This window comes from Schistocerca serialis, chromosome 6 (assembly GCF_023864345.2).
Source record: "Schistocerca serialis cubense isolate TAMUIC-IGC-003099 chromosome 6, iqSchSeri2.2, whole genome shotgun sequence".
NCBI lineage: Eukaryota > Metazoa > Arthropoda > Insecta > Orthoptera > Acrididae > Schistocerca > Schistocerca serialis.
In genome coordinates this window covers 535,181,941-535,207,268 of record NC_064643.1, presented here as the reverse complement: position 1 = coordinate 535,207,268, position 25,328 = coordinate 535,181,941, and the positions used below count along the sequence as shown (strand labels likewise).

At 41.7% G+C, this 25,328-nt stretch overlaps 1 protein-coding gene across 3 annotated transcripts in view; it reads right to left on the bottom strand.

Annotated features, from left to right (window-relative positions):
- Positions 1 to 672: 672 nt before the first annotated feature.
- Positions 673 to 25,328, bottom strand: part of LOC126483765 (serine/threonine-protein phosphatase 1 regulatory subunit 10-like) — a 106,800-nt gene continuing 82,144 nt past the window's right edge. For all 3 annotated transcript variants that reach the window (XM_050106912.1, XM_050106914.1, XM_050106913.1), the window contains 8 exons: positions 8,988 to 9,211; positions 7,831 to 7,954; positions 7,486 to 7,743; positions 7,305 to 7,388; positions 7,063 to 7,222; positions 6,579 to 6,903; positions 6,127 to 6,496; positions 673 to 1,677 (listed from right to left, as the gene is read on the bottom strand). In XM_050106912.1, coding sequence (XP_049962869.1) covers positions 1,559 to 1,677; positions 6,127 to 6,496; positions 6,579 to 6,903; positions 7,063 to 7,222; positions 7,305 to 7,388; positions 7,486 to 7,743; positions 7,831 to 7,954; positions 8,988 to 9,211 — 1,664 coding nt within the window. In that variant the 3' untranslated portion in view covers positions 673 to 1,558. The remainder of the gene's footprint in view (positions 1,678 to 6,126; positions 6,497 to 6,578; positions 6,904 to 7,062; positions 7,223 to 7,304; positions 7,389 to 7,485; positions 7,744 to 7,830; positions 7,955 to 8,987; positions 9,212 to 25,328) is intronic.

The following is a 25,328-nucleotide window of genomic DNA, read 5'->3' as shown; positions in this document are numbered from 1 at the left end:
ATTTTTCAGCAGAAAATTCCCTTTTCCCCCCAAGGCATAGACTGTGATCTGCATTATAAATCAACAGTGTATGTGGTCGTCCTGGTGCAGATCATATATGAGGCCAAATAAGGTAAGTTGGATGTAATCAGTACTAGAGCCACCGCCTGTCAGAAATAGCTACCACTAAGATGTATAGACAGCAGATGAAGTAGGTAGTTATCTCTAGCAGTCAGTAGCACTAGTGTTGATCATCTGTAGCACCAGCTGAGGGCTTACAATGCACAACAGCAATTCATGCCTTGAAAATGATGGAGAAGGGGGGGGGGGGGTCTTGTAACTGCCAAAAATTGGTGGTTTTTGATGAATCTATCCGACTGCATTTCTGTAAATAGAGTAAAGCGTTTGCGAAGTCAGTAAGTAGACAATAATCCGAGGTGAGGTAGAACACTCAAATACATATTATTGAATTACCTCATGTATGTGCATTGAAAATCCTTCAGCACTGTCGAAAGAAAACATTTGAACATTGATTTTTTTTTCTCCTCTAGCTTTATAGACATGTTTGACAATCAGTGCTAACAGGGTCTGATATTCAGCTGGTCATCTTCATGAGGGTTTACATATTAGTTTCAAGTATGAAAAAATATAGTTTTTTATAACAAAAATTTATTTCACAAAAAGTGAAGTCTGTTGATTGTATATTGTTTAAGCATGGCATCTTTCACAAATGAGGATTAGAACAATATTTTAACATCAAGTAGGCATTTTACACTTATAACTAATTTGTACTTCTTTGATGCTTAGTAATCAACATTTACAGCAGTCCCACCTAAAGCAAGTACATAAATAATGTGACTGTAATAAATATCATCATAAAATGATGAATACATTAAATTATAATGACTGCTGTATAATAAACTACTAAGCTTGTATTATGTTTGTTAAAATTTGTTATTCACACACAATAAAATAAAAAAATTGCCCAAGACTGGCAATGCTGCCTCTATGTTTCTTCGTATGCACAACATACAACATTTTAGTAGTTATCAGTTCATGCAAAATCGTATTCAAAAATGAATACTTTTCAATTATATACAAATAACATAATTAATATACTATTTACATTCTGCACTTATGCATTACAATTTACATACATAAATTCTGCAATCTCTTAAAATATAAAAAAAATGTAATTTACTCATTATCCTTTGGTTATATAACTTTTCTTATAAAATCCCAGATCAACAAGCAAAGAATGAAAAAAAGGTCAGTAACAGTTTTGAATGACGCCTGCTTAATTAAAATATCAGTCTCTGCTTGAAGTTGTGGTCCAAATGGACTAACTGACTGTACATAATGGAATGTTCTACACATCTGACTCTTGTCAGTCAGTTTTTATTTATAACATTTTATACAAATAGCACCAGGTTAACCAGTCATCACGTCACTCTGCACTTCGAATGAAACTGGTATGAAGACAAGTTTGTGTTAAGAGTTGCACTACTTTCAATCTTTATTGCATAGCGAATTATCCACAATAAGAGCACCAACATGACACAGACAGCACTTTGTTGCACTAATACTGGGGGCCATTAACACCCGGATGCAGGAAAGGGCACTTATCACCTTGTCTGCAATAACCATTTCTAAAATGTTTACAGGGTGTCCTACTTGGTCCATTCCAACTTCCTCTACCTGCAAAAGAGAAAGAGCATATTATTTAGTATATTTATCAGTAATATTGAAAGGAAGAGTAAGACTACATTGACTATCCAAAAAGTTCTGAGACTATTTTATTTCTTGCATCATCATATCAGCTCAGTAACTACAGTCACAGCTTGAATTAATGACTAGGACAGTTGATATTTTTAAAAACATCAAGAATCTGACATATATATATCTAAAAACAAAGAAGATGTGACCTACGAAACGAAAGTGCTGGCAGGTTGATAGACACACAAACATACACACAAAATTCTAGCTTTCGCAACCAACAGCTGCTTCATCAGGAAAGAGGGAAGGAGAGGGAGAGACGAAAGGATGTGAGTTTTAAGGGAGAGGGTAAGGAGTCATTCCAATCCCGGGAGCGGAAAGACTTACCTTAGGGGGAAAAAAGGACAGGTATACACTCGCATACACACACATATCCATCCGCACATACACAGACACTAGCAGACATTTGTAAAGGCAAAGAGTTTGGGCAGAGATGTCAGTCAAGGCGGAAGTACATAGGCAAAGATGATGTTGAATGACAGGTGAGGTATGAGCGGTGGCAACTTGAAATTAGCGGAGGTTGAGGCCTGGCGGGTAACGAGAAGAGAGGATATACTGCAGGGCAAGTTCCCATCTCCGGAGTTCTGAGAGGTTGGTGTTAGTAGGAAGTATCCAGATAACCCGGACGGTGTAACACCGTGCCAAGATGTGCTGGCCGTGCACCAAGGCATGTTTAGCCACAGGGTGATCCTCATTACCAACAAACACTGTCTGCCTGTGTCCATTCATGCGAATGGACAGTTTGTTGCTGGTCATTCCCACATAGAAAGCTTCACAGTGTAGGCAGGTCAGTTGGCAAATCACGTGGGTGCTTTCACACGTGGCTCTGCCTTTGATCGTGTACACCTTCCGGGTTACAGGACTGGAGTAGGTGGTGGTGGGAGGGTGCATGGGACAGGTTTTACACCGGAGGCGGTTACAAGGGTAGGAGCCAGAGGGTAGGGAAGGTGGTTTGGGGAATTCATAGGGATGAACTAAGAGGTTACGAAGGTTAGGTGGACAGCGGAAAGACACTCTTGGTGGAGTGGGGAGGATTTCATGAAGGATGGATCTCATTTCAGGGCAGGATTTTAGGAAGTCGTATCCCTGCTGGAGAGCCACATTCAGAGTCTGATCCAGTCCGGGAAAGTATCCTGTCAGAAGTGGGGCACTTTTGGGGTTCTTCTGTGGGAGGTTCTGGGTTTGAGGGGATGAGGAAGTGGCTCTGGTTATTTGCTTCTGTACCAGGTCGGGAGGGTAGTTGCGGGATGCGAAAGCTGTTTTCAGGTTGTTGGTGTAATGGTTCAGGGCTTCCGGACTGGAGCAGATTTGTTTGCCACGAAGACCTAGGCTGTAGGGAAGGGACCGTTTGATGTGGAATGGATGGCAGCTGTCATAATGGAGGTACTTGTTTGTTGGTGGATTTGATGTGGATGGACGTGTGAAGCTGGCCATTGGACAGGTGGAGGTCAACGTCAAGGCAAGTGGCATGGGATTTGGAGTAGGACCAGGTGAATCTGATGGAACCAAAGGAGTTGAGGTTGGAGAGGAAATTCTGGAGTTCTTCTTCACTGTGAGTCCAGATTATGAAGATGTCATCAATAAATCTGTACCAAACTTTGGGTTGGCAGGCTTGGGTAACCAAGAACGCTTTCTCTAAGCGACCCATAAATAGGTTGGCGTATGAGGGGGCCATCCTGGTACCCATGGCTGTTCCCTTTAGTTGTTGGTATGTCTGGCCTTCGAAAGTGAAGAAGTTGTGGGTCAGGATGAAGCTGGCTAAGGTAATGAGGAAAGAGGTTTTAGGTAGGATGGCAGGTGATCGGCGTGAAAGGAAGTGCTCCATCGCAGCGAGGCCCTGGACGTGCGGAATATTTGTGTATAGGGAAGTGGCATCAATGGTTACAAGGATGGTTTCTGGGGGTAACAGATTGGGTAAGGATTCCAGGCGTTCGAGAAAGTGGTTGGTGTCGTCCATGGAATGACTCCTTACCCTCTCCCTTAAAACCCACATCCTTTCGTCTTTCCCTCTCCTTCCCTCTTTCCTGATGAAGCAGCCGTTGGTTGCGAAAGCTAGAATTTTGTGTGTATGTTTGTGTGTCTATCAACCTGCCAGCGCTTTCGTTTGGTAAGTCACATCTTCTTTGTTTTTAGATATATTTTTCCCGCGTGGAATGTTTCCCTCTTTTTATATATATAAACAAATATGATGTGACTTACCAAATGAAAGTGCTGGCAGCTCGACAGACACACAAACATACACACAAAATTCAGCTTTCGCAACAAACTGTTGCCTCATCAGGAAAGAGGGAAGGAGAGGGAAAGACGAAAGGATGTGGGTTTTAAGGGAGAGGGTAAGGAGTCATTCCAATCCCGGGAGCGGAAAGACTTACCTTAGGGGGAAAAAAGGATGGGTATACACTCGCGCGCACACACACACATATCCATCCACACATATACAGACACAAGCAGACATATTTAAAGACCACCTCTTGTGAATTTTGTGTGTATGTTTGTGTTTGTTTGTGTGTCTGTCGACCTGCCAACACTTTCATTTGGTAAGTCACATCATCTTTGTTTTTAAATATGTTTTTCCTACGTGGAATGTTTCCCTCTATTATAACCATATATATATATATGGCCCTATAAAAGTATGGGCCACACACTGTAACTATACTGCCAGTTTTAGATCTATATATTTAAGTGTGTGTGTATTAGATGTTCTATAATCAAAAAGTTAGCTGACTGCTTGTTCCCCTTAGAGCAGGAATTGATAGGAAAACGACGCACGTTCCTGCCTGGCGATAACCACTTTGGTAACTGCGCATAAGTGGCACAATATAAGGTGTCCAATGGATCTGTCATCAGATTTGTCCGAAACACGTCATGCCGACTTCCCTGTTTTTTTTTTTTTCATTTCTGCAAACGCCAGCAACCTAGCAGTTCTAGTGTCAAAGTTGTGTGGCGAAGTTAAATGTTGCAGTTTTTGTTGGTAGTGCTGAGCACTGATTATGTCGGCATATCCCCTCACATGTCTCCATCCACCACAAAAGCCAATCTTGTCATTTAGATTATGGTCATCTTTTTCAGCAACTGTTTTTGAAGAACTCCAATGTGAAGAAATAGCACACTAACTGTGTTAAAAATTGTTTTTTAACACAACTGGTGTGCTGTTTCTCCACATTGGAAATCTCGTTATTCCATTCTCACCACCATCCCCCATTGCAATCGGGCTGCTTCTTTGTGCCACCTATACATCCTTCACACAGTCAGAGAGAAAGACTGAATGTGATGGGAAGTCAAAAAGTAGCAAGACTCCTAAGTAACATTATGTTCTACTACTATGTAAAGAGAACAATTTCATATATTTACTGCAAATTGTGAAAAAAATATAATATAAAATAAAAATACCGACACTCGATATTGCCATTTCGATATCAATATATTGTAAAAAATATACCACCAATGTATATCGATATATATTGGAAAAAGTTTTGATACATCACTATTTTATCAACAGCCCTACCAACAGACATGCATTTGACCAGCCAATTGTGAGTAGGAAGTGTTGAGAAGCAGATATGCAGCTGTGGCATTTCATAAATTACTATGGAGCCACGTTTCTAAATCAATTATTCATGACATTCTCCAAAATCATTTGAACAAGAGAAAAATTTGTGCATCGTTTTTCCCACACACTGCGACTTCAAACAAAAATGAAGAATGGATGCCTATTGCGACTTGACTCCAGTGCAAAATGTGAACAATTATTTCCTGGAAAAAATTATCACAGGTAACGAAACATGGTGTTATCAATGTGAACCTATCACAAAACAATAAAGTGCAGAATTTCAGATGAAGGGTCAATTCTTTGAAAATACTCCCAATATACAAGTTAATGTGATGCACAAGTTTATTAATCCAGTCTTAATATTTTTGGGCTGACAGGGGTACATCAGAAACATGTCATCAATAATTATTGGTTTTTAAATGTTTGTGCCAAAATCACATGAAAAGAAAATATTATTTGTTACAATTCAGCATCCAGTAAAAACTTGAAGTGGAAAAGCCAAATACATATGTAATAGAGCACCTGAATTTTTATTTACGACAGTGTTGGAAGTAGAAACAATGATTTTCCAAACAATGAAAATGAAAACAAAACCATGAAAATGAAAACTGAATAAGTCTGAAATGAATGTTATCAGTAGAATCATAACCTTTCTCAGCAGCAAAAACAAGATGAACAGATTGTAAGGTATAGCACATTAGAAATGACACACTGTTAAAAATGACTGCTAGATCATTAAGCTGCCATTTCTGAACCTTGCTGTCCAATCCTTCTTTAAAATTCTACTTACATTGGAAGATATAATGATGCAGCGATCTTACCTCCACGTCCACCTCTCTGCCAACCTCCGCCACCGCCGCCGCCACCACCACCACCACCAATGGGGTTGAACCACTGACCTCGTCCACCCCTTCCTCGTCCTCCACCTCCCATATTATGACCACGCATATTGTGACCTTGTGCACCACCTCGGTATGGACCAAACATATTTGGTGGACCTGCCATTGGAAAACCCTGCATGGGATAAGGTGCACCCTGATTCATTTCATCTGGTATCATGCCAAAACTCATTTCAGGCATTGGGCCAGGAATGTTTGGTGGCATTCCCATATTCATTGGTGGCATTCCTGGATTATACATGTCCATTGGGACAGGCATTTCATTTATAGGAACAATTTTTCCATCTCCAGTCTGAAAAATAAAACAAATTAGTCAGTATAAAATAATGTTTCAACAACGTACAAAATATTTGGATAGTGGTTGTAAAATTTACCCTCCAGTCTCCTCCACCTGTGTTCATGGAGTTAGGCACCATCATTCCTACAGGTGGTGTCATGTTTGCAGGAGGTATATTTTGTTGTGGTGGGAACACAGGTTGAGGGGGAAATTGCTGAGGCTGTTGGAAGGTTGGAAATTGTGGCTGGGGTACTGGATATTGATGAGGAGGGGATGGAGGGGCCAATTTAGGTTCTGGCCATGGTGTGTTCTGGAAATCATTCACACTATCAGGGTTGCCAGTGATATCATCTAATGGTATGATTACAGGATCTGTGGTTGCATGAATCTCCATATCAGGCTCTGCTGGAGAATCAGGTATCCTAAAGTGAAAAAGAAAAAAGTATTAAAAATCTTCACTGTACATATCCTTATTAAGAATACAGTAATATAGAAATGATATCACATTATTTTAATCAAAATTATGTCATAGTACGTTTCAAAGAGCAATTTAAAGACAAATAACACAGTGCTTCACTTACATACTCCTGCTGAAGTACAGCGCTTGAAGAACAATCTTCTCGCGAGCATACTGAATTTCCTTTTCCCTGCTATTTTTACCTGGTTCAACTAAATTTGTAGGTACATCAATGGGTATTAAAGGCTGCCACGTAGTTTTCTCTTCCATGATATCGTCCTGAGCTAAAACATAAAATTTGTTCTTTAGACAATGGATCATTTAGACAAAAATGTTGTTATTTTCAATGAGTAGGTTTTTACTTACGCAGTTTTCTTGCAAGAAGAAAAGCTTCTCTTTCGTGTGATCTTTCCATCTGCTTCATATCCATAAAATTTTTTGTAACATTCACTGCAAGGAAAAAAAAAAAAAATGAGTATATCATAGTGCTTCCCATGTGGTAGTCTTTATTGTATACCAATATTAGTATCCTTGTTAAATGTTTTACCTCTTTCAGTTTCATCCAATTCAAAGAACCGCACATCTTCCAGGTCTTTCTCAGCTTTCCATCGCACGTTTTTCTTTGGCCCTTTCCTTGTTTTATGATAAATTAGAACACCCTTTGGCAACCTTACACAGTGTTCCTCCAAAGAATCACTTTGGGTTTCATCTGTACTCTCATTGGAATTTTCTTCTTTGGTAACTATTCTGTTTTCACTTTCTTCTAATGGAACTTTCAAAACATCCTCTACTTCCTCTGCAGTGGCTGAAATAACAGGTTCTCTTTATTAGGAAATCACACAAAAACCAAAAACTTCTAAGAGTACAACACATATTAATGCAATTTACATACATTTTGTGTTCTCCTCATCTTCCTTATCCTTTGAAGCTTCAGTTTCAATGTTCATGTTTCGTTCACGTTCTGGATTATCTTCCGATGGTTTATCATCATCAGTTTCCAAAGTATCCTGGTAAAACTATAAACATAATAAGAAAATATAAACATTAATTTTAATATTTCCCGCTGAAACTGTCCTAAGAATTGAAAAGAGGTAATGGAAAACTTTCTAATTGCCATTTTTTCACAAAACAGTGTCAGTGGTTTTGTGTTCTCAGTAGTCCGTTGCAAGTCCCTAGGCCTAACTCATGTGCCAAAACATGGAGAAAGTCTTCAAAGCATGCGTTAGTAGATAGTGCATGGTCATTGTGCCAAGCTGTTCTTTCCTCTGGAGTTCCAAAATTTACTAGATATGAAAGTGTTTTTGTTGACTGCTGTTCAACTAGTTAAAAATGTAATGCTGTATTTTATTAAATTTCTGTTACTGCAAATAAAACACAGTGTGTCATATCATGAAACAAAAACTTCCTTCCTGACATTTGTGAGACTGTACAAAAGATCATTTGATTCTTATGAAGAAGAAAACGGCAACCATCCACTGTTAATAACACTATTTATTTACACAATTAACACCATTATCGGCTCAGAACCAACAGTTCCATCTTCAGATGGCTGCTCATGTTGATACTACATTTGTTGTTCTTTACGTAAGTTGTGTGGAGAAACAGTCAACAACTAATGTAAGAAACAATAAATGTAATATAAACATGAACAACTGCCTGAAAATGAAACTGTCAATTCAAATCTGGCAACAGTACTGTTTGTGTAAATGAATACTATCATTAATTGTAGCTGGTTACTGTTATCCCCTATGCAAAAATCAACTTGTAAAACCAAAAAGAATCTTCCTGGGACTTAGAATGTCCCTAAAAACGCATTTATTTTCTAATTTGTCTCACTATTTTTTTCTTTTGTGGTGATGCAGCAAGCAGCAAAATTTAGTAATATTAGAATGACTTTTTTGGGTAAAAATGTGTTAAATACAGACATACATTATTTTTATTTCTTTTGACAAACAACAGATTTGGCACTCAGAATGTTTTTCATTGTCACTCTCAAGGGAATTTTTTTCATTGTCAGTCTCAAATTAATATTTTTCTTCTTTCATTTACCTTAAATGTTGGCTTCACAATGGGTGGAGATTTGTTCTCATCAGGTACAGGAGACTCTGGTGGTGTGGTATCCCTACTGCACTCTTCATCTTTTCCAGTACCATCTTTCTTTGGCTCAGGAACATCTTTACTATTACTGATACGTCTTTTCCTCTTACGAGGTTCCTTCTTAGTGGAAGCATTCAGTGCATCCATAAACATGTCACTTTCTTGAAGGAAGCATGCTGCAACAATAAAGAAAAGGACATTAAGTATAATTTATAAACAATGACAATATTTATTTAAAATTTCTTATGTATTTTATTTCTGTCATCCACCTTGTATTTTATTTCTGTCATCCACCTTGTATTTTATTTCTGTCATCCACCTAAAGGAAAATCAAACATAGTGTACACTGTACATTACACATAACAAAAGCAACTGTACATAAAATCTCTCTCGGCCTCACAGCAACTGCCACCTAAAGGAAAATTAAACATAGATTACACTGAACATTACACATAATGAAAGTGACTGTACATAAAATCTCTCTCTGTCTTACAGCAGCTGCCTCCCGAGCACCTACATGCACAAGTAAGCTACATAAGTCAGTCTGTTTGAAACGTTTTTAAATAGTATGTTTCTTCCTGTCTCAGCTGGAACTTCTGCCTATAAACATTAGTTATCTCCTTTCATTATCCGATACAAGCTACAAAAAAATTCTGGAACTACTGTTAGAGTGAGCCTAGAATAACAAAAACAGATAGCACTGATAGGACTGTCTTCACATATATGGTACCACAACTTATTGAAATATAAAACGAAGTGCTGGCTGAAAAGCTAGAGTGGACTAGAAACATAATTTTGATTTGTTTCTTGCACACAAGCTGCTTATAATTTCACATTGAATGATATCTTTCTCATGCATAGACATGGCACATAACCCCAATCATTCCTTTCAACAGCATTATTCTTCACTATTGGACACTGTATGCTACCACTATCTAGCTCACATTGCCAACTCAGAAAAATGGGACAGGGTGGGGGTGGAGAAGGTTGTGGTGTTACTGTTTCTGATGAATTCCACCAAGTACTACGACTTTCTTTCTTTTTTCACAATATTATAGTGCCTTGCCATTTAAAACCTTATATTTATACTTGTATGTGCAAACAAAAGTAACAATAATGAATAAATTTTTACAACTTTAATGCAGAAACATATCCACATGGAAATGGCTTTCTATTGCATTTTCACAAATAGAACATAAGCCACAGGTAGCCGAACATTGCCATAATACAATACAGGACGTCCCAGGAGGAATGGTCAATATTTCGGGATATTACAGTAACAACTATTTGAAGCAAAAAAGTGTAGTAAACATGGGCTCTAACGTGCATACCTTAAGGGCTATGGGATCTTCGATGTTGTGAAACAAATCTCTTCTACTGCAAGCTCTTTGCTTTTCGTATTTTGGGAGGATGTAGAATGGAACAAAACAAGAAAAAAATGTCTAGTAAATGTAAACACGGGCTCTAAAACACATACCTTAAGAGCTATGAACACTTGTTCTGTGTAGGAGAGGTGTTCACAGTCTTGAAGCTGAACAAGTGCTCATTGCTTTTAATGTATGCAATTTAGAGCCTATTTTTCTTGTTTTGGTCCATATAGAAAGCAGAGCACTTGCAGTAGAAGAAATTTGTTGCTCAGTATTGAAGACAAAGAAGTCTCATAGCCATTTAAGATATGCCTTTCACAGCTCATGTTTACTAGACTTTTTGCGACAAATGATCGTTCCTGTCATATCCCTGAACATTGACCATTCCTCCTGGAGTGCCCTGTACAGTTGGCACCTCATTTGTTCACAAGCTTCTTTAAATCCACATTTAAAAATTTTCTACTTTTAACCATCAAAGTGTGTGTGTGTGTGTTTTTATCCTACTGGCGTCGGTAACTACAATATACAGTATGAACCAGATACCACATGCGTGAAAGCAGAATTATTTTCTGTAAGTAATGAATATTTGCCCATATTTTACGAACTGACAATGTATATTGAGTAAATTCATCCCAATGAGATGAAACAGAAATTCATTTTGACTTGTTGAATTTCATTGCACCAACTCTTGTGTTGTTGTTTTTTTTTTTTCTTTCTTTCTTTCTTTCTTTTCCTCTTAAGCACAAGAGAATTACATTAAAAAATTCATGCTCAATGATGATCCATAGAAACAAGTGACACTATCACAATTGACAGATCCACTTATTAACTTGGTCATCATGATCTAGAATAGATATTGGATATCAAGGGGCTGGTGGTCAGATCACCATTCCACTCAGAGAAAACTTACAAAACATAAAATGTGAATGCTTGTCATAACTTTCAATTTTTGACTTTTGTACCAAGAATTTAGTGATATGTGTTGTGCATTTTTCACCGTATGCAACTTGATGTACCTGGGAACTATTCTAGAATGGACATTTCCCACTATCCTGTTTTCCTGCATTCATTTTTCTTTATTATTTATAAGGCATAAGTATGTTTTCAGGCATGTATTAAGGTAGCCATTGGTTCTTCCTCCCTACACAGTTTGGTTGAGAACTGTTCGGCCCATAGCAGAGTGAGCCAGTGAGTGATTTCCATTAATTAACTGGAAGATTTCCGTAAATGATGACAAATGAAATGCTTTGAAGTTGATGGAACAGGTATACACATTCTCTCAAAATTATCTATTATTTTTCCCCATTTCACACTACTCTTGAATCAAAACATTTTTGTCCTGACACAATGTCAATATAGATCTACACACAAATACAATTGTCTTGAACAACATAATTTGGCCATCATATATATATTCTCATAAGCACCCAGTTTTCCACAGAGCAGTCTCTTAAGACAATACTGTACATCTCAAAGCCCTCCCTCCCTACTGAACTAAAGATGAAATAAAGCTTAGTTCCAGCAGTTTTATTGCTCATAGTTATAAGGTTGGAAAAATTGCAAACTGAAGCCATCGTTAAAACACAAAATGAATCCCAACAAACCTCTTTGTTCCACGTATATAACAACTCAGTTTTTACAATTATTTTCTATCTACTTCCGAAGTTTCTCTATAGGGACTACATTTTTAATTTATATGCATTCTAGTCTCCCCAACAACATCGTTATTTAATGAATGTGACAAACTTCACAGTTACATAGTAAACTGTTGAATGCTGGGATAAATTTTATATTATGTATTAAAGTGCACATATTGGATTGTTTTAACTGTACAGTTAGAATGCTACACTTCACAGTAACCGAATTCTTAATTAACCAGTATCTGGTGCACATTGCAAGGTGGCGTGTAGTAAGAATAGGATTATATAATGAATAACAAATAACAAAACATTTGGTTTTAAAATATATTTATTCAACCATCATGTACATACAATTTATAAGCAAATGCAACACAAAAATAAATTATTTGTAAGTTATCTGAATTTGTACAAAACAAAATGCTATGTATTCATTTAATCACAACTGGACATTGGTTTCAAACGTGCGTGTGTGTGTGTGTGTGTGTGTGTGCAAAAGAAATATTTACTGTACTGCAGCAGTGTTACTTGTGAAGAAAAAAAATAAGATGTCGAAGAGTCGATGGAAGAGTTGGATCACAACTGTGTGTGAGAAAGCAAATAATCAATGGAACAAAGCTGAGTGGTAGGGAGATAGAGGAGACAGGGGTGGAGAGGGGATCATTGCAAAGCGATGAAGAGGTGGGGGGAGTGGCATGACAAGAGGCTGGGGCGGGGGAGTGGCATAACAAAAGAAGAGTGGAAGAAAGGAGCAGTGGGATGACAAGAGGGGGATTGTGGGAAATGACAGGGTGGGTGGGGGTGGGGGGCAAAAGGGCACAAGGGGAGTTCTTGGGGGGAGGGGGCAAAAGAGCACGAGAGGAGTTCTTGGGAGGTGGGTGGCGGCTGAAACAGGGCGCAGGGGTGCTTTTGAGGAGGAGTGGCAACAGGGTGGGTGCAAGAAGAATTTTCATAGGGGGCAGCAACAAAGGGGTTGGGGAGGGCAAAGGGTGTTAGAGGGAGCAGTAACAGGGTGCAAGAGGGGGTGGGGTGGAAGGGCAAAAGGGCACCAGAGGCGTTGGGTAGGGGGGGGAAGGGCAAAAAGACGCCAGAGGCATTGGGGAGGGGCGGAGAGCTCTGCGGACGATGGGGAGGTGTGGGGTGGGGTGTGCTACAGTTGTTGGAGAGGGGTGGGGTGAGGTGCGCTACAGTTGTTGGAGAGGGGTGGGGTGAGGTGCGCTACAGTTGTTGGAGAGGGGTGGGGTGGGGTGAGGTGCGCTACACTTGTTGGAGAGGGGTGGGGTGGGGTGAGGTGCGCTACACTTGTTGGAGAGGGGTGGGGTGGGGTGAGGTGCGCTACACTTGTTGGAGAGGGGTGGGGTGGGGTGAGGTGCGCTACACTTGTTGGAGAGGGGTGGGGTGGGGTGAGGTGCGCTACACTTGTTGGAGAGGGGTGGGGTGGGGTGAGGTGCGCTACACTTGTTGGAGAGGAGAGGGGTGGGGTGGGGTGGGGTGAGGTGCGCTACACTTGTTGGAGAGGGGTGGGGTGAGGTGCGCTACACTTGTTGGAGAGGGGTGGGGTGGGGTGAGGTGCGCTACAGTTGTTGGAGAGGGGTGGGGTGGGGTGAGGTGCACTACAGTTGTTGGAGAGGGGTGGGGTGGGGTGAGGTGCGCTACAGTTGTTGGAGAGGGGTGGGGTGAGGTGCACTACAGTTGTTGGAGAGGGGTGGGGTGGGGTGAGGTGCGCTACGGTTGTTGGAGAGGGGTGGGGTGGGGTGAGGTGCGCTACGGTTGTTGGAGAGGGGTGGGGTGGGGTGCGCTACGGTTGTTGGAGAGGGGTGGGGTGGGGTGCGCTACGGTTGTTGGAGAGGGGTGGGGTGGGGTGCGCTACGGTTGTTGGAGAGGGGTGGGGTGGGGTGCGCTACGGTTGGTGGGGTGGGATGCGCTATGCGCGTTGGAGGGGGGAGGTGTGTGGTGCGCTATGGGCGTTGGAGAGGAGAGGGGTGCGCTACGGGCGTTGGAGAGGGGAGGGGAGGGGTGCGCTACGGGCGTTGGGGAGGGGAGGGGTGCGCTACGGGCATTGGAGAGGGGAGGGGAGGGGTGCGCTACGGGCATTGGAGAGGGGAGGGGAGGGGTGCGCTACGGGCATTGGAGAGGGGAGGGGAGGGGTGCGCTACGGGCGTAGGAGAGGAGAGGAGAGGAGAGGAGAGGGGAGGGGAGGAGAGGGGTGCGCTACGGGCGTTGGAGAGGGGAGGGGTGCGCTACGGGCGTTGGAGAGGGGAGGGGTGCGCTACGGGCGTTGGAGAGGGGAGGGGTGCGCTACGGGCGTTGGAGAGGGGAGGGGTGCGCTACGGGCGTTGGAGAGGGGAGGGGTGCGCTACGGGCGTTGGAGAGGGGAGGGGTGCGCTACGGGCGTTGGAGAGGGGAGGGGCAAAAGGGCTCCAGAGGCGTTGGGGAGGGGCAAAAGGGCTCCAGAGGCGTTGGGGAGGGGCAAAAGGGCTCCAGAGGCGTTGGGGAGTGGTGCGCTACAGGCGCGGGGGGGAGGGGGGCTGCGCTACCGGGAGGGGAGGGATGCGCTACGGGGGAGGGGAGGCAAAAGGGCGACAGTGGGTTAGGGGAGGGGAGGCAAAAGGGCGACAGTGGGGTTGGGGAGTGGTGCGCTACAGGCGCGGGGGGCTGCGCTACCGGGAGGGGAGGGATGCGCTACGGGGGAGGGGAGGGATGCGCTATGGGCATAGGGGTGGCAAAAGGGCGACAGTGGGTTAGGGGAGGGGAGGCAAAAGGGGTTGGGAAGGGTAGGCAAAAGGGGTTGGGAAGGGTAGGCAAAAGAGCGAGTGGGGTTGGGAAGGGTAGGCAAAAGAGCGAGTGGGGTTGGGGAGGGGAGGCAAAAGGGCGACAGTGGGGTTGGGGTAGGGGAGGCAAAAGGGCGACAGTGGGGTTGGGGTAGGGGAGGCAAAAGGGCGACAGTGGGGTTGGGGAGGCAAAAGGGCGACAGTGGGGTTGGGGAGGCAAAAGGGCGACAGTGGGGTTGGGGTTGGGGAGGCAAAAGGGCGACAGTGGGGTTGGGGTTGGGGAGGCAAAAGGGCGACAGTGGGGTTGGGGTAGGGGAGGCAAAAGGGCGACAGTGGGGTTGGGGAATGGTGCGCTACAGGTGCGGGGGGGGGAGGGGGGCTGCGCTACGGGGAGGGGAGGGATGCGCTACGGGGGAGGGGAGGGATGCGCTATGGGCATAGGGGTGGCAAAAGGGCGACAGTGGGTTAGGGGAGGGGAGGCAAAAGGGGTTGGGAAGGGTAGGCAAAAAGGGGTTGGGAAGGGTAGGCAAAAGAGCGAGTGGGGTTGGGGAGGGGAGGCAAAAGGGCGACAGTGGGGTTGGGGAGGGGAGGCAAAAGGGCGACAGTGGGGTTGGGGAGGGGAGGCAAAAGGGTGCTACAGGGTTTAGCAGGGCAAAAGAGCATATAGGGGGGCTTAATGGAATTAAAGAGGATAGGTGTGAGCAGAAGTGCGCTACAGGGGAAGGGGTAGGGCAGAAGTGAAGTGCGCTACAGGGGATGGGGTAGGCAGAAGTGAAGTGCGCTACAGGGGATGGGGTAGGCAGAAGTGAAGTGCGCTACAGGGGATAGAGTAAGCAAAAGACAGTGGACGGGGTAGGCAAAAGGTAGGGAAGGCGAGAGGGTGGAGGTGCATGAAGTCAAGTGTGTGTTGAGAGTGGGGGGCGAAAGGTGTATATGACTACAGCTCATGCTAAATTGTAGGGAAGAAGATAAATCAGTCATGGCTACAGCATAATTAGTGGTTGCATTGACAAAACAGCATAAACTTGTATAACTATGGAAAAAGATTCAAGTATTAGAGATTGTCATTTTATACTCAACTAAATACCGTAGTAATTATTCCTTATTCCCCATCTCTCACTAGTTCGTCAAGGACTACTTGTTAAACATTTTTCAAAATAATTTTTATCATCATCTTTGGTTCGAAACTGCAAAATTAAAATAACGTTGCTGCACAATTTCGTTGGCTGTCCTCCAAAAGTTTCTCAGGAAATCCCAAGAGTATTTGAATCAAACCTAGTTTACCTGAATAATATAAACACATGCAAGGGTACCAAACACCTAAAAAATATCAGGACAGCAAACAAATAATAGCGCTGATGGAACGATGAATTTGGTTTACTTCTCTATCGATGACTAAGTTCATTAAAACACTGAAAATAGTTGAAATCGACGGCGTTCATTTCATAACAACCAACACGGCATACGTATTAAATCATTTAGGGAAACCACGTGAGACCTAATGCGACGAGCACTGGTTTAAAATAACTCCCATCCTGAAACAAGCTTGTGTGTCTTGCTCTCTGCTCCACTTCCTTCTGTCACATATGTTATATGAACGTGAGCAAATACCGTTACCAAAAATGGCACAAGACATCACTGGTGATGCCACAAAAGCAATAACGATTTCTTCATAAGATATTTGGGGAAAACGAGAAATTTAAAACCGCATGCTAATCTGGCGAAATCAGCTACGCCTGCTCGTAATCACCCTCAATGGAGAATAAAAACTGAAGACTATTGAGCCGTTTCAATCAATAGTTGCGAAGTGACAAGCCTTTATGTGCATAACGCCAGTGATTCTGGTTCCCTGTCAGCTTATCATATACGTATATCGGTTACCTGGCTTCAAATTTCTAGTGCTATTACTACCGTGAACACACAACTATAGTCAAACACTTATTTTGCAGTATGTTTGTTTTGTCTAGCGTTATGTATTCGCAGTAAAGCACTAGGATTTCAAGAATGAAACAATAGCATATACGAGAGAGGTATTTAACTTGCACTACAGTCCTATATAAGTCAATATCCCTCCTCTGTTGCTGCGCAGCGATTCCCGGCGCCTACTCAAAGATTTCCCGCTCCGAGACTGGGTTAGTCCTCACGTTCGCATCATCATAACTAACATTTTTTTGTGCAGTATTGGCACGTCCCGTCATTTGACTGCTAAGCAGACTGCTCCCGCCGGCAGTGTACAAATGGAAGCCGTACAAATGGAAGCCTACATTGGCTTTCCTGTTCCACAAGCGATTGTGCTCTGATCGCTTCTGGACGTGAAAATTTCGCCTAATTCACGAAAAAAGTTTGGCCTTCATTAAAATCAAGAACTGATTTTAATGATCATGCTTAGAGGCACTATAGTTATCTTAACGTAGTTTGATTTTTTGTAGAATTTATTTAGAAACTTAAAACATACGTGTTGAGAAATTATATATTGTTGTAAATGAAACTCTCTCTGATAGGGGGATATTGGTTTTCAACGAAGGAGAGAAAACGGTTTCAGTAATTTTGAAGATTTGAAATACTTTCGCACGTTTCAGAAAGTAACTCCGGCCCTAATTCACATTTCATAATCGCCTTTCGTTTTTAAAATAGAGACTCAAGCAATTTTATGTCGCCGCAGAGAGCGTTCGTCAAATTTTCCAGCGAACACAGTATATGTTTAATTCTTCTTGTTTTACTACGAATGTTTAACACTCGACAGGGTATTTTACTTATCGTGGACTATGGCATCATTTTTGATGGTTTAAAAAAACTTTGCTGAAATCTCTCATGAAGCGTATATATCGGCGGAGCTTGTTCATTCTTATAGTCATTTTAAAATTTCAGTTATCACATTAAATATTTGAAAAAGTGGCCAGTTAACAAGCGCGTACTGCCATGGAATTACAGCGACTTATGAAGACGCACTTACTAGCTGAAAGTAAAAGTGGACTTAACTACCTCGAAGATCTGGACTCATTCTTTAATAACTTCAGTTTCCACGGCTTCTTACGCCACAGGAAAAGCTCATGAGTATTTCTTATACAAGGCTGTCCCACAACTGAAATCTTCACAGATCAATACGAAAATAACAACCAGCTGATTTCATCGGGAAAGATCTATATGCTATTCCGAATTGAGGTCCGCAGCTCGTTGTCTACGGGTCAGGGTCGCTGCCTGTGGATCAGTTTTTTTTTCCCCGGCATGGTTGGAGATCATTTTCACTTTAACCCATCTTCATCGCGAAGACGCCAACTGAAAGGCTCGCACCACGCAGCGAACAATTATCACATGGAGTCTCGACCTCCGCTATACGATCATTTCATTTCCGAAGGTTGTTCCCGCAGCTGCAGCATAAAACGGCTTTATTTTAACGAATTAAAGCTTCAACAACACCCCTCTACACAAACACGTTTCGTGCAACTGTATTACATGGTGACTCGAATCTGAACACCTTAGCATTCGCGGGTATTACTCTTTCAATTGCCATCTGAGCACATCTCCTAAGAAGCGGACTTTAAAGGCTGCACGTTGCCACTGGATCTTCTCTATTTGCTTACTCACAATGCTGTCTGAATAACATTTCACGAAGAAATAATAGAACCCTCCTTAATTTCGAGTTAGTTTTAGGTTTAGAACGCTCAATAATAGCGGCGTTATTAGTGCCTCAGAGTTTCTTTGCTGCCAGTCCTACGCAAATGCTACACCGGAATTTAGGAGAGGGGCGATCAAACAGACGCTTCCTGGGTACTTTGACAAGGATAAAAAAGAGACTAGTTCTGAGAAGCAATATTTGTCTCCAATTTTAAACTTGTCATATACATTAGCTTCTTGCTTCTGAAAAGAGCACCAAGACAACAAAGAAATATTTCACGCTAACACGAACAACCGATGGATTATAAAACAGTTGGTAGCCAAATGACCGTGAAAGGAGCGTATCCGCGATCGTGTCATAGTCCGGTAGTTTTTAACTCGCCACATATAATGAACACACAATATACCATGCAGGAGCCAAATCAAAATAAGTAACTATTCATAAAATACGAACAGGGCAATATTTCACAAACTCAACTGGGTTTCCGACAAGTAGGCAATGGACCGCGTAACCTTTGTTGGTTACTGTGATGCTGAAGCTATTACTTTTTAATGATAAAATGTACGCTTCTCAGCAGCATTAGTGCGATCTTACAAATGATTAAGCTTCATAACAAGAGAGAATTCGGAATCTCAGTCCACCGTTGGCCTTCAATTTCCGCGAAAATAATCGCTTGGAGGAGATGTTCAAGCTATCAGATAAGCAGTGAAAAATTTAAATACAAACATTAGTACGCATTACACCACGGCACGTTGCTCTCTTTAAGAGTTCTCAATTTTTTTTGTGAAACATCCGCTACAAAAGAACTGTTGTTCTAATATATCTTTCAGATGGCGAGTATCAACCATATAGGATAATACCTCCAACGTTAAGTACTTTCTTGATTGCAATAAATACTGATACGACGATCGGTAGCCATGATTACGTTGTCATATTATATGGACTGAAATTGGCAAGCATGACAAAACTCGTTAACAGGTGCCACTAATGACGTGGAAGGAAAGCGTACTGTATACACTAACGGTAACAAATTACTACAGCCGGCCGGGGTGGCCGTGCGGTTATAGGCGCTTCAGTCTGGAACCGCGTGACCGCTACGGTCGCAGTTTCGAATCCTGCCTCGGGCATGGATGTGTGTGATGTCCTTAGGTTAGTTAGGTTTAAGTAGTTCAAAGTTCTAGGGGACTGATGACCACAGAAGTTAAGTCCCATAGTGCCCAGAGCCATTTGAAATTACTACATCAAATCAGTTTTTGCCTCTAAAGCTACTGAACACAATATACGCTTTAAGAGTACAACTATGGGAGGGGTGCCAACAACAGCTGAAAAGGACTGAAGCTAAGAGGAAAATAATTTACTGGCGCCCAAAAATACTAATCGTCAATTGGAAAACAGGCATCCAAATAGGTCTCGCCTCAATAAAGTATCGCAAACAAGTAATAGTATAATACAGGCACTACAGAACGTAAGCCACTTGGCTTATCTGTTCAGGTATCTTCAAAACGGATACAAATGGTGGTTCAAATGGGTCTGAGCACTATGGGACTCAACTGCTGTGGTCATAAGTCCCCTAGAACTTAGAACTACTTAAACCTAACTAACCTAAGGACAGCACACAACACCCAGCCATCACGAGGCAGAGAAAATCCCTGACCCCGCCGGGAATCGAACCCGGGCGTGGGAAGCGAGAACGCTACCGCACGACCACGAGATGCGGGCAAAACGGATACAACCAAGAGCTCTACCAAAGACAACGCTGATGAATCAGACATATAAAAAGTAAACTTGATGGCATTATCAAATTTTATTAGCTACAAGCAGTGTGTTCAACCCGACCTTAGGGTTGAAAACGTCCTTTTCTTTGCTTATGAATGCAGTATCAGGACAGTATTTGACGAGCTATTGCGGATGCACTAGGCATATGCATGTTCACTTCAGTGTCACAGCACTTAAGCTTTTTAAGTGGAGGCAGGATACGTGTTACAGAGTTTTCTTCTTCATTAGGCTAGCGACATAAAATAGTCTACTCTTAGTCCCTATCTTTGTAAGAGACAGACAAATTTCTTCAATAACAGAAGTCCTAAGAGTTTCGACAAATTCATCTTAAGTGGTCTGTAGAAATGTTCGTCTTGAACTATGCTGTAAATTTAAAATTTATGCATGAATTCTTGTCACTGCTAATTTTTCCTAACTTCATCGTTCGAGTTTTAAGTCAGTAACTACGAAATTATCTTTTAAACGCACATTTTTCGCATCCTGTCGAATCGTAATAAAAGACTTGTAAAATGATTAATATAATTATTTAACATAGCTGAGCATTCGTTAGACACGAGAAATTCTGAAACCAGAATTCGAAGATTTCCATCGTGAATCTATTGCACGATATAGAAAACTACCAAGTTGGAAGGATGGGTTGCAGAGAATGAATAATATTCAGTTTTCAGTATACAATCATACACTTAACTTCCACCCGACCCACTTACTGTAACATAAAAAATTAAATTTATATTTCATTTCCATTACAGTCGGTCTGGCTGCACTCGTATTTTGAGAGGAAAAGATTTCCTCGTCTGTGGCGATCACGGCCACTTTTCGCCTTTTATGCACTTTTTTAAGCAGTTGCAATACAGACTGCAGAACGAGAGCGAAGTTCGATGTAAATATGTAATTCTGCGTAACTCAGCACCCGTCTCGGAGAATAACACGCCTTCAACTTATTAATGTATGAAGAGACGCTCTGTCGATTGAACTGAGCACTCTTAACCCGAGGATACATGCATGCACCAGGTGCGATTGATTAAGTTGTTCTTCAGTCAATGCCCATCATGTATTTTAAAGGTTGTGATCCTCAATAAGACATTCTAACAGGTTAACAACACTGAAGTGAGGGAAACACACACACACACACACACACACACACACACAGATATATATATATATATATATATATATATATATATATATCTGTGTGTGTGTGTGTGTGTGTGTGTGTATAGATTGGGTGTTTTAAAGGAAGATAAAGGTTTCTTTAAATAAAAAAAAAAGACCTAGCTGGGAGTTATCCACTTCCGTGCACGTGGTCGTTACCCCAAGGCGTTGCTCATTAATGAAGAATTGGAGAAAAACTGGAATCTTTCACAGCTCCAAAATGGTTGAGCTGCGAATGCAAGGTAACATAACATATTCGTCACGTGGCTCGGTGAACTCCTCCACAAAAAAAAAAAAAAAAGGTCTTCCTTAGGTAAATTTGTTAAGTCAGGCCTGTTTTCATCGGATTCGGCGTTTCTCCCGACCAGGGTACTGGAAAGTGGTGATAAACGAAAAATGACACTTTTTTTAAAAAAGGAAAGGTCCGAAAAAATACAAAGACTATGGTCGACTAAAAACATTTGCCCAAGTCGAAACGACAGGATTACTTTGTTTATATGCGTGTACCAAACTTTTAAAGTTAATTTTTTATTGAGCGCTGTGAAGGCGTACGCATTAAAGAGAAGCTACGCTCCTCACCCCGTAAAAACGAAACAATGCAAACTAACATCTAGCACTACCAAAAATACAAATTCATTACCAGTTTGAAGATGAATGTAATGAATATCAACAGTCAGAAAAGTTCACACAGAGCCATCTGATGTGAAATCTCTAAAAGTATTTCGTGGTTCACAGCGAAATCAACATGAATTGCCGCCACCCCGCACCTCCTAAGCTTAATCCCTGGGCAAACATTTGTGATGCGCGCTCGTCAAAACTGTATGTGGACTAAAACTAATATCTTCTCAAAGGACAGGTTGGTAGCGGTAGTGAAATTTCTCTGTTATTTCGGTACAACGGAGTGGGCTCGACCTACAGTAGATGGTTTAAATAGTAATTGTGGAAGAAATTTTCCTTGGTCAATAATTTTACAGCAAAGCTGGTAGTCTTCATTTGTCCGATACCTATAATGAGCTAAATTTTTAAAGTTCTCGGTCGCTGGCAGGCATCCATCCCAATGTTGGGCATGGAAAACTATCGTTATTGGGAATGGTCCTATTGGAGGTGTTTCACTCGTCTTTCTGATACTTTCGAAGTGACGTATCTAACCACGTATAGAGCGACCCGCAGCTAACGTGGACTCCGACTCAGGCAAAAACTTTCACGTTAACAAATAATTGCTAAATTTAACAGAAGTAATCCTAAGGCCCGGTAACCATAGAGACCCACACCCGAAATATCGGTCCACGACTTATCGAATACAGACCAAAATTAATGAAATCTCATCGAATACTAGAAACACAAGAAATTCTCCAGTCTCTACTTGCGACATTCAGTCATCTAGACTTAGAATTACTTAAACCTATCTAACCTAAAGGCATCACACACACATCCATACCCGAGGCAGGATTCGAACTTGCGAGCATAGCAGCAGCGCGGTTCCGGAATGAAGCGCCTAGAACAGCCGCTCGGTCACAGCGGCCGGCTATGCAAAGATTTGATAACAGATCTGGAGATTTGTGATCACGGCCGATTAAAGACCCCAAGGGGGACAAGCCGCTGCTTGGGGCGCCACAGTGCAAGATTTGTGTAGTATCGCAATTAGTTGCGAAAACTGAAAACAGTAAAAGTTTACGGAGAAAAAGGGGGAGGGAGTGAGGAGGGAAAAGAAAAGTCTTTTGTTTCGAAAAATGCTCTCGAACCGGTACCGGTTGTCATATGCACTTTCACACGGAAGTAGCAGTCTTCCCCAGTCTAGCAGTGATTATCTTACAGTAGCTCGGTGGGGTCGTGCTGATTCAAAAACGAACTGCAAATCATTCTCTGTTAGATTATGAATTCTGTTTGCGAACGAACTACTTAGGAAAGGAGCTGTGGTGAACGTAAGACTTACTGTTTCCAGATTTTTTTTTTTTTTTACACAGACGAGTATACTAAAATTGTAATCTTTCCAACGTAAACATGAATTACGATATCACATTTTGCCAAAGGAGCAATTTCCCAGTACTTATAACATACGCAATACTGAAGTTTGAAACAGCTGCTCATCTCCTCAGGCGATGACCTACTTTAATCGCTGTGCAACACATCTCACCTCAAAATATTTCACACACACAAGCTAATTGGTGATTTTTGTTTTATGGATATTAGGCCGCGAGTTCCGAACTTCGGTCAGCAAGCCCAACTGTTTATACGTCGCCACGCAACTGTCGGGCCCCGACGTCATCAGACCGTTGCCCAGATCACGTAAACGCACTGGCGTTTGTTATGGTGCTTTTCAGTCTTCACAGCCGCTGAATGTCTCGCATAAGGTGACGAAATGTTAGCAAATAAATAAGCCTTAGAACACGGCCTACTGTCCGTAAGACAAAATTCACTACAGGTACAAATACCAGCCATGAAAGTCATTTTTAATTTTGCGTAAAATATGGCGTGAGTCAGTTGGCCATATATAATGTATTGCGTACGGTCGACTGACGTAGGCCGTAATTTGACTTAAGAAGTAAAATTAAAAATGTCTGTCGGTTGTATAGCAGTGCTGCATTAAAGGCATCTTCAACTCTTATTACTCTGCGATACCATGCAGATGTTTCAGTTAAATTTGTGGTTTCTGGATTTTAGTGCGACAAAGAGTACCCGAAGGGAAAAAGCTAGTTGTCTACCCTGCGAAGTCTAATGAGGTTACATTGCACCCCTTCTAGCAAAGTGAAAAATCTCGACCAACTGCCACATAGACGTGCACAGTTTACGAAGGAAAAACAAAAACCACAAAACTGAATAGCAGTACAAATGTGGCACGCCGAAAGGTTCATTTTAATTTTCTCTGGTTTCGATTTGACTTCAGTGTCACAAAAGACTTCTTCAAAGAGGTGAACAGCATTGACTAATTTGAAATACCTAAGAACTTCCTGGCAGATTAAAACTGTGTGCCGGACCGAGACTCGAACTCGGGACCTTTGCCTAGAATCTTCAAGATTCACTAATGTTACGATATAAAATTGCCCATTAAAAATAACAAAACCAAAGCAGAGGCCAACTAAAGAATAAGGATCTAGTTTGAACGAAAATTTCAACAGTTCTAAACGAATTGCCATTAACTTGCTTTTACAAGGGATTCGTAAATTTCTACAAACGGGAAATTTAATACACGTCAATATAATATTCTAGCTGATCGTTAAAATTCGTTACTAAGCTGTGTTCTTTTCCCTCATTGGACCTGAAGCTGTTGTGCATACAGAAAGACCTGCAACAAAATGTTAACAGACATGTTCTTCTCTTCAACCAAGTGAATTCAATCATTTATCCACATACATGCATAGAAATGTATGTGTGCGATGACAATATCGAACAGTAGAAACGCGACTCCAAACTATGGAGCTGCTTCAGAGTTTCTTCTTCGACGATTCCAGGGAGCAAGTACGTTAAGTCACAAAAGCAATGGAAACTTTGTACAACGTGTTGCGAGTGTCGTGAGGCCTAACTAACTGTATAACATTTTAACTTATGTACAAATCAAATTTTTTTATACAATATGCCATATCATATATGAACACTACATATCCATCTATACAAGGGCGCACGTACGACAGGATATGAGGGGGGGGGGGGGCGGGGGCGCTAAACCTATGTGTATGAATTATTTTTAACATTTTGGAAGACGAATGGCGGATTATAAATAGACGTAAAGAAGTTCAGACCCTGTTCAAAACCTATGTAGCCCTTGCACTTTTATTTGTGGTCTCAGTCGTAGTTTTCTAAATACGTGATGTGATCAAATGGTAAATGAAATTTTTTTTAATTTCGCTGGCTTTATACATCTAATTTTCAAAACTTTATCTTCTTGGTACACATGTTCCTGATGTGCGTATGCATTTTTGCAGTCGAATATTTAGTTTATTGTTGATAGTCGAAATGATTATACGTTTTTTCAAGTG